The 10,887-nt window shown below is 27.9% G+C and overlaps 1 protein-coding gene across 1 annotated transcript in view; it reads left to right on the top strand.

Annotated features, from left to right (window-relative positions):
• The first annotated feature begins 5,207 nt into the window (after positions 1-5,207).
• Positions 5,208-10,887, top strand: part of LOC123293593 (serine/threonine-protein kinase minibrain) — a 619,645-nt gene continuing 613,965 nt past the window's right edge. The window contains exon 1 of the mRNA XM_044874463.1: positions 5,208-6,927. Within this exon, the coding sequence (XP_044730398.1) occupies positions 6,795-6,927 (133 nt within the window). The 5' untranslated portion in view covers positions 5,208-6,794. The remainder of the gene's footprint in view (positions 6,928-10,887) is intronic.

Raw genomic sequence — 10,887 nt, 5'->3', positions numbered from 1 at the left:
ATATGAAACTTTAAAAAATTAAAACGGTAGATGGATCATATGTTTTCATAGACTTCTTCAAAACTAATCGGTGGAAATTAAAAACAAACTATTTAAATTAAAGTTAAAACTTAAATAAATTACTGAAAAAAAAAACCGTTCTGCCCCACTGATTAAAGATGTATGAGCACGGTATTGGAGACTCAAATGTAAAAAAATATTTTTTTTCAATTTTGATGGTGAATTATGTTATAACTTGACAATATAAGACGAAAAGTAGAAATAAAATTTTTCGATATCGGGAGTAATTTTCAAAATATCGAAAATTGAAAATTTTGTTTAGAAAATTGAAAATTTAGAAAATTGAAAATTATTTAGCTTTTGATATTTCGAAAACCAAGGAAGATATCAAAAAATTGTATTTTTATTTTTCGTCTACATTTATGAAGTTATAACAAAATTCATCATCAAAGTTGAAAATAAGGTCCAAATAATTTCAACCACAAGTCGAAACTTGCCTTGGCTCTCGTACTTACGGAAGCCTGAATGGCTCACAATCAATTTATGAGAATATGGCGCTTATTTTTTAAATGTGTACTACCCACAAGTATAAAACCAACTTTTAAAAAGCCACTAGTTCATTTTCAACAAATGCACTTGTGACTTGTGGTATTATAGAAACGAACCCTTTTGAAGATGTATGTATTTTGTCATGTGCAGATTTCTAATTATAACGTCGTAATGAACATTTAATAATACTTTTAAAAGTTACAAATTAAAAATGTGCAGATGCAAAAGAAAAACATCAACAATTAAAGCATTATATTTTTTAAATAATACTAAAGAAAATTTTGAACTAAATACATAAGACAAATTATAAACATTATCATATTATTATTAAATCCGGACAAATACTTATTAATAATTCTAGACAGTTTCGGTAGTGTCTAATTAAAGGTTCGTTTCCATAAAGTTCGTTCTTCAAAAAGGTTCGTTTCCATAATACTACAAGTCACAAGTGCACTTGTTGAAAATGAACTAGTGGCTTTTTAAAAGTTGGTTTAAACTTGTGGGTAGTACTCATTTAAAAACTAAGCTAGTGTAGCGCCACTTTCTCATAAATTTATTGTGAGCCATTCAGGCTTCCGTACGTACTACCTTAAATGCAATTAACAACATATAGCAAAGTACAATATACCATAAAATATATCGACCTATTATTTATAACCGAGTGGGAATTTTCGGTGAAAATTTTCTTTTCAATATTATTAATCAAGATATTGTTTGCCTTAATGTTTGTTAGAAAAATATATTTCTTGATAATAAAAGAAATACATATTTAAAATAATGATCTCATTAGAGCAATCTTTTCAAAATTTTCTTGATGTATAACAATTTGATATAATAAAACGAATTTTTCTTACAAAAAAAAAAAGGAAAAAAATTAGTATTTTTATGGTGGTAACGTAAAGAATATGAATGGATAAGAGAGAGAATAAGAGATAGATAGTAGAAAGTGCACTAGTAGAGTAGAGAGTATAAGAGTAGTATTTCACAGAGTATTATTTTTAAAAGATATTATGAAAAACTATTCTAAACACCCATCTTATTTTCAACTTAGAGAGGATTACATATGATATGAAAAATGATAAATGTGAGATGTGCGTTACTGAATTTTGAATGCCTTCTTAAAATATACAACTTTAGTCGTACGTGCATGCATCATTATCAGAAATTTACAACGAATATTATTATTATATAGGGTGCTTTTAAAACATCTTACACAACATGTATTATAATATATTAGTGGTATAAGGATGAATTTTTGTTTACTTCAAGTTGAGACATAGTTATTGAAATAAATACCACGATACTCGAAATAAAATTGTATATTAAGAATTATATTTAAAAAATACAATTAAAAAACACACAACAGACTTACATGTCGCTAAATATCAATATTTCGATTGCAACGCAATCATCGTCAGTAGCTAAATTTATTCATATAACACATTACAAACATTTTACATACAAAAAAAATTAAAAATAAATATGCAAAACATTACCAATAATTACAGTAACGATTTACAAAAATAAAAATACAAAAATTATCGAATTAGCGACCTTGGACACACTCATTTCACAAACAATACCAAATTTAAGATATAAATTGAGATTGATAAAATAATTTTTCAAACCCTAATAGACTTCTAAATCTGATATTGCTATAAAAAATAATTTACGAAATCAAATTATGGTGGAAGCGTCTGGAAGAGTATATAAAATATAACTGCAATATAGTGAAAGCTTTAAAGAGGCAATATGATTTTTAGTCTTATGTTCAAAAATATCATTAACTTTTTCCAAACTTGTATTTTTTTATAAAAGCTTGTCTCAGAATAAGTATTTCTTCTCCTTTTTTTGCAAGGAAAATTATAGTCTGAAAATATTTTTTTAGGAAAATTTTTTCATTAACGAATTTGACTTTTCAAATATCGAAAAAAGATCAGATAATAATCAGGTAATAAATTAGCGGTCTCAAGAATGTGTACAGACACATAACTATATACCCACTGTTTTCTAAATGTCTTGCTATACGTATTACGTATTGTATAGAATGAATTATACAGAGTGGGTAATTTTAATCTATACATCTAAATATCTCGTTTTGTAGTTAACCAATCAAAAAATAACTTAAACAAAAGTTGCAGAGTTTGATAGCGGACATCCTGTTCTGACGTCAGATTGGATCTAGTTCTTCGGCTTTCTTGAATAGCCAATTTAGATACTAAAAGGTAAGAAATAGAATAACTTATGCTTTATAATTAAATTAAAAAGTTAATCCTCATAAAAAATTTAACAATTTTTGTTCATTTGTAACATTTTTTCGAAAAACTTAACTTTCGAAGAAAATTACTAAACTTAAAAATATGTCGTTTTGCATTTAATCGAAATAACATATGTTTTAAGATTTTGATAATTGTAGGTCAAAGTCATGGACACATGTCCTTTATTGCCCTTGACAACTTTTGGCTAACACATTTTTCCGTAGTTAGCGTGTTTTCTTTCGATTAAATGTAATAATAACATATTATTAAAAGTTTGGACCGGTATAAATAAAAACCTATGTATTATACAGAAAAAAATTTCGAATAAAAGTTATAGAATATGTTATTCTGTATGAAAATGATCCCTACCATTTTTGTTGTACGATGCCCGGTTTACGAGATATTTGATAAAACATGTTTTCCAAGATGGTGGCTGAAGCTTCCACCCCTGGGTCCCGCCAATTTGGATTTACACTTGGGAGATACCCCTAAATATGTACCAAGACAAAAAAAATTTCTGCAGTAAATTGCAGAAAAAAAATACCCCGTTATTGGCCTATAATTTCTAAAAATTTAATTAAAGCAACATCAATTATTGTATTGATCAACTGTAATAATTTTTATTAGTTTATATTTTGTTAAAAATTTATCATTTCTTTATCCAAATAAAATTTTTTGAATCTAATTAGTTGATTTTTTCATTTCAGATGCCGTACATAATTTCATTTTTTTTGTTAAAAACATTCGCATAGTTTCTCATGAATGCGAATGTTAAAAATATACGAATTTTCGCGTATGCAAATATTTATCACATCACTAATCAGAATCATACTGGAAAATGTAAACATTGCTAATCAAAATCTGTTTGCAGGGGTTTCAAGTTTTTATTGTAATTTAAGCAAAACTGACAAAATATAAAAGTTGAAAATTATTTTATAAAAAAGCAGGGCAAATCTAGTAAATTTTATAATTAGCATTAAAAATTCCAAAGTTTCACTCTATTCGGAGCTTCCACATTTATCATATTAATTCGAAAACAGTAATTTTTTTTATTAAATCCTTCAAAATTATTTGACAGATATGGTCTGAGTACAATCGCAGGTGTTCCGAAGATCATATATCACTTCCAAGGGCCTCTGTTCGCAAAGTTGTTGCGGCTATTTCAGGACACTTGTTGGGCGGCAGGCATGCTGAACGCCTGGGCCTGGCAGTGTATCACGACTACTGCCGGAGCTGTCACAGTGGTGAGGAGGAGGAGACTATGTGTTATCTTCTCTGTCACTGCCCAGCTCTTGTCATGAGGAGATGAACTTATTTGAGTCAGCCTCTCTTTGACGACCTCTAAAACCTGGAGTCCGTCGGCGTCAAAGCTCTCCTGCTGTTCTTAAACAGTTCAAAATGGTTCATGGAGTAGTAGCCAGGGATGGGCCAACCCTTTTTCGGTATCACAACGGACCCTATGATCTAAGTGTGTCCCACCCCAGGACAGCCACTCTAATCTAACCTAACCTTCAAAATTATTTAAATTTTTATATTACACATATCATCATTTTTTTATTTGTCTATTAACAAGTCTTATGAATGTACGCCCTTAAATCTAATAGGCTTCTAAATCTGATATTGCTATAAAAATTAATTTACGAAATCAAATTATGGTGGAAGCGCCTGGAAGAGTATATAAAATATAAGTGCAATATAGTCAAAGCTTTAAAATCAAAATCTGTTTGCAGGAGTTTCAAGCTTTTATTGTAATTTAAGCAAAACTGACAAAATAAAAAACTTGAAATTTGTTTTATAAAAAAAACAGGACAAATCTAGTAAATTTTATTATTAGCATTAAAAATTCAAATGTTTCACTTTATTCGAAGCTTCCACAATTATCATATAAAGTTTCGTACTTACTCAACTAAAAAAATGAAATATGAATCTAAAAAAATACCATAACTTCAAGAAATCTATAGACTTTTTAATGCGAGTATTCTCAAGAAAATACTTCGTTTAATTGTTATACACGCAGGAATGGAAATTTAACAACAATCGTTAAAAAAATTATAACGTCTGTCTATGAATATTAAAAGACTAAGATAATGCAAAAACTTTTGAAAAGAATAAAGAAATGTTTCCAGTTTGTATGTTTATTGTATTACATAAAATTTATAATATATTTCCATTCATTGTTATATTAAGCGAATGTTTTGTGCGCCTCTACAATCAAAAGTTAAAATTAAAAAATGTCCTTCAATAAACCTAGCACTGTTGCGATGCGCCATCTAGCGTACGAAGTAAATATGCGCGGCGCACATCAAACATATTACAATATAGAGAACCCCAATACCCCCTTATTGAAGCCGGTGGCGGCCATCGAACAAGCCACACACACCAGTAGTCAGCTCTGGCTCTGGGCCTGCTCAGTGTTTATTATACACTTTCATGATTAGAGTGAATTGACGCGGGGCGTACGTCTCAGCTGTATAACAAAAATATTTATTAAAAAACGTGTGTTTTTCATACAAAATAATTTGTATAACATACAACACAGTAGTTTGTGTTGAATATTTTGTGAACAAATATTGTCAAGTGATTATTTACATTTTATAAATGTTCAAAACAAAAAGTAATACACGTGTATTATAATAAGTCATCCTCATCATCATTTCGTGTTCACAAGCGATATCAATGTGTGATTTTAGTGTGTTGTTATGATATTGAAGTGAGCCGTGAGGTGAATGTTCTAAACTCACTGTGTACCTATAAATGTATTATAAACTCTTGTCGCCATTATGATGTTTCTGTGTTGTTTTTTTTTTTAAATAAATAAATAACGTTGGAATCATTTACCATAGATATAAGATATCATTTTTCCAATTATCTATGATATAAACATAACGTGTACGCAACTTTTTTTTTAAAACACCCATGCACTTTTGTTATTATTTTGATTATGTGTTTTTGACCCTACTCTGTATGGTGCTAAGCGGTAGAGTTCATTTGTGCCAGTCTCGACATTAAGGGGTGTGCGCACTTTATGTATATGTTTATCTCTGTCATACACATTTAAAAGGGTATCAAAACAATAAATAACAAAAACACAAAGTGCATTATTTTTTAAATATACATATGACATTTTTTTGATAAGATTTTGTGTCATCATTTGTGTGTGATTTTTTCCAAATATTTGAGCAATAATTTTAATATTTGTGTGATATTTGATTTGATTTAGAAGACGACTTTAAATACTTGTTGGTGTTATATTTATTATGCGACTGCTCAGTCTAATGTTTTGACTGTGTGTTGTACACTACTTGTCTCTGTCTTACAGAGCGACGAACGGAAGTGTATAGTGCTGTCTATGCAGGAGGCAAAAGTAATTGTGTGTTATTTCGTTTAGTGGTTTGTACGTATATTTCATCGAGTGACAGTGTCCAAGTGTCTCCCTAGCGTTGCTAGATCATCATATTCACGATGCTCTAATTCTTATTTATTTAATAACTTAAATCCTGTGTCCAACTTAACCACTGATTTCTTGATCAAAACAATTTTATTGTGTCGGTGTTTTTAACTCCTCTCAAGGTTAGTGCACTCTCTTCAATAATGCGGGAATTATTTATCGATGGGTCCACGGTGCCGGAGTGATGAATTTGACCATGTTTTATTAGTGTTGACAATGTTTATTATTAAGTGCACCTAAGAAAAAATGGTGCAATTGTGTGTTGCTCGATTCTTCGCCTAAATTTTATATTTATTTTTTTATAAAACAGATTTTAAGTGTATTTTTTTTAGTTTGTTTTAAATTTTAGTTTGTTATTTTTAAAGTGATTATAAAGTTAAATTGTTTTTGTGTATACCTGTTGGTTAGACCTAGTGGAAATACTGGAGTCACAAAGAGCTCAACAATTGTGGTCCAAGAGTGGCACTGGACACCCACAACAACATTCGGGTGTGCAGCAACAACAGCAGGAGACGGTTGGCAGCATCGGCGACGGGTCCATGGTGTTGTTGAGCGCGACAACAGCACTCGACAGCTCGCTGGCCCCGTCGCGGCCTTCGCAGCACGCCACCGACTCCATGGCCTGGCATAAACACGAACAACTTGTCCTAATGGAGAAGTCTAAATCAAAACGTAAGTTCAGATTTTTGTTTCCTATACAAGTAATTTTATAAATTTTCCTTCACTACTCCAATTTTATCCACCCGTGTTCCATTTATTAGGGTGGTTGGTGTAATAGAGCATTTTAAATTTGTAGAATTCTTACATAAAATATTGAAATTTGTCCTAATTTTGACTCTAAATTATATATTTCGATGCGATTTTCAATTTAAAAATTGCAAACTACAGATTCTCAACCCCGTTACGTTAATTTAGTCTCCTTAAAAAAATTAAGCATAAATAAAACTTATTTTTAGAAGCTTAAAAGTACATAAATCATTTTTAACAGTTAAGTTAAACAAAAAAGGTAATTTTGTGGTTTATCACTTTTATTCAGCAAACGTTATTGTTGTTTTTGAGCTTTTCGCTCGAATAACTCGTTAGAGAATTTTCTTTTGCTTAAATATATTAAAAAACTTTAAAAACTTCATTTATTTGACCACAAGTCTTAATAAGAGACTGTCTTATTATGACTGTGCTATCGCCGAGAATCGAACGACCGATTCTATGATTTTCGCTACAAAACATTTATTAAGAGCTACGCCAATTTTTATATAATTTTTCTAGATTTTTAAAGATAGGAGCTTTTTTAATTAAATTTCTCAAGATTACAATAAATGAATTATTCAGGCATTGTAACTTTCAGCTTAAAAGTTTTACGATCATATATGATCTTATGAGAAAAATAATATGTTTCTCAGTTTTATTTCGAATTCATAAGAAATTTACTTATATTCTTAAAATAAAAATTAACTTCGTAAAAATTTATTAAGGAAATATATCCTCCTTATCAAATCTGTATGACGTTTTTATTTCTTAAATATTGAAAAGTGTATTAGGCAAGGAAATTATAATATTATTTTCTACTGAAAAAAATCTGTATTTTATCAAATTTTTCTCAAATCATGCATAGGTAAAATTTCACGTACCATTTGAGAACTTGTTTTATAATAATTAAATCTATATTTTGACAGTGGAAAAAAAACTATAGCTAAATTGTTTTGAATAAATTTTTAAGTTTTCTGAGGACTAAATACAATTTCACTCTGAGAATCGTAAAAAAACATGCTGTTATCTTCGCTTTTTGGATTGAGATCCAAATCAAGTCCTGTAAGAACTTGGGAAAATAAAAATACGAAAAGTAATCATAGTTTTTAAAGTATTAACCCCTAAAAATTATTTATAGTAGAAATACACCCAAATGTATGCAATTGCATCACTTGAAATGTTTTTTTATGGAAAAACGAGTGCCGCTTGATATAATTTTCTTTTTAGGAAAATATTTGTCATGCTTTTAACTAATGAATAATAGTTTTTCAAATTTTTCTAAATAAATTAACCTTTTAACAGCTCAGATTTTATTATTCATAAATTTTGACAAGAATTATTTTTAATAAAATTTTGTTTTGTAATTTGGTCGCATTAAAGCTCTATTCACGAAGCATCTGAAAAATTAAAAAATTTTAATAAAATTTTATTATCTAATAAATTATTTTATTTACATTCATTTTAAATGTTTTGAAAATTAATAAATAGTGTGTCATGATTCATCAAACGGTTTTTATAAAAATGATATTGATAATTTATTTTTATTAATTATTTATTACCTTCCTGTTGTTTTGATTTTGTCGTATTTTTTCATTCACCCAGTGTTTATAAATAAGATTGTGGAAATTTTCAATACCATACGTTGATTTTACTATGACTTTTTTTTTGAAATTATCTATCTAATCATTTGTTTTTCTATAATCTAAATTTTTTCAGACACTTCACTTAATAAAAAATTATAATATTAGAAAGAAGACGCCTACTTTCAGGTGTATTGCATTTAAAAGTTTACCAATTACTTATTTACTCACTTTCTTATCATATTAATTATTAAAACTTAAAAATACTTCTTGATGAGATAAAGAGCTGTAAATCGCAGAATACGTACAAAGCAGATCGGAGAAAAATGATATTTAAAAATAATTATGTTGGAAGTATCACCCTGTTAAAATTTAAGAAAAATAGTCGAGTTATTTTTTAATAAATATCTGTCGTATTTAAAAAAAAACAAATTCACAAAAAATTTCGTCCGCTAACACGGGAGAGTCAAAAGACGGTTATTTATTATTGTTAGTTATTCAATAATTATATAAATCTAAATTAAATTAATTAATTTATATATTAAAATTTTTAATTACTTTTACACAAAAATTATAGTGTATTGAAAAATTGCAGTGTAGTGTCAGTTCAATTTAAATTTAAGACTTAAGCCTGTAATGATGTAATGTACCAGATTAAATTAATAAATCTAAAAATTTTTTACTTCTAAATCTGGACTTATTTTAAAAGGTGGACCGATATTATCGTAAACAGCTCGGTGAATTTCAACAGATAAGGTATCGTTATATTAGTCTTAAAAACCCAAATGTCCTTAGATATGCGTTTGAAAAAAAAAAGATGAATTTTTGGCGCAAAATAGTAGTAACTCGTTTATAAAAACAAATTAACCAAACTTATCGAGTAGGGTATAAAAATAAAAGAAATTAAAAGAGGATTACAAAAATTATATGTTTAAATTTAATCAGGAATAATACATTGGTTTTAATATTTATATAAGTTAACTTAGTTAAAAAAGTTAAAAATAAAATAATTTAAAAAATAAAAAATTAGACTGTGTTTTAAATAAAATCTAAAAATAAATAAACAAGTCCAGTACTAGTTTGCATTGCAAAAATTTAGACCTGCACATTTCTTCCCAAATTTGGCCCCGGCTGTTGAAGCCGCTATGTAAACTACTGGACTTGTTTATTTATTTTCAGATTTTATTTAACGCAGTGGAATTTTTTGATTATTTATTTTAATTCAATATTATTTCTTTACTTGAACTTGAATCCAGAAATCTGAACACGATAAACTATTCGCACCGTGCGTTAGTTTTATTGGAGGCGTTTCCATGGTAACGATACACTGCTTTAATTAAAGAATTGTATGGATGCATATATAATTGTATGGATTGCATTTATGTCTTACATTAAAAATTTAATATTATTGTCTCAGAAATTTAAATAATTAATTATGATAATTTACATTTGACAAATAATATTTGTGCAATTTGATTTCTTATTTTCACAATTTTTAATGCATTAAGTTTTATTAATTAGTGTTTTTCAATAATTTTAAATTAACATTTTCTATAACATTAACATGTAAAGAATTGCAAATTAGCCATAACAGCCTTCTTTATCGCCAAAAATTATTCGCTGGAAGCGCTGGCATCGATTTTATTGTCCTTACCATGACAACGCAGACAACAAATAATGTATTATTGAACAGAACTATTGAAATTTCCAGTATTTATTTTAATTTTAAAAGTTATTTATTTTTTTTAAAGATTTTTTGGATACCAATTTGCAATATCTATTTTTTATTTATAATTGTCATGTCTCTAGATTATGTAAGTATGAAATAATCAAACATTAGAAGAATAACGATTTGTTTATGTTTTTAAAATTTGTATAATAAATATTAAATGTACTAAATATAAAGAGGGATAGAAAAACAAAAAGCCCTTAAACGAATTGTAGTAAAACTGATTTTCGACAAGGTAGTAATTATTTCCGCCCTTGGCCCTTATTATGTTATTTGAAAACAATTTGTATACGTATTACTAAAACAAACCACTCTAATCATATGGTTTTCATCTTATTCTGCTGTTAGGTTTCCATTTTGTATATAAATTATAAAATTTTAGATTTTATTAAATAGATTATTTGAATATGATAAAGAATAGAGACAGAATATATATGTCGTAGATAGATTGCCAAATCAGTTTCTTTATATAGCCGTTAATTTTGTTTTATTAAAATATATCCACTTTAGGATCCTAAATCCAAATATTTAGCTAGATTTATAAAATTATTATCAACTAGTTAGACCGGTTTCGAT

Source organism: Chrysoperla carnea, chromosome 2 (assembly GCF_905475395.1).
Source record: "Chrysoperla carnea chromosome 2, inChrCarn1.1, whole genome shotgun sequence".
In the NCBI taxonomy this organism is placed as follows: Eukaryota; Metazoa; Arthropoda; class Insecta; order Neuroptera; family Chrysopidae; genus Chrysoperla; species Chrysoperla carnea.
This window is presented reverse-complemented; position numbering and strand designations above follow the sequence as displayed.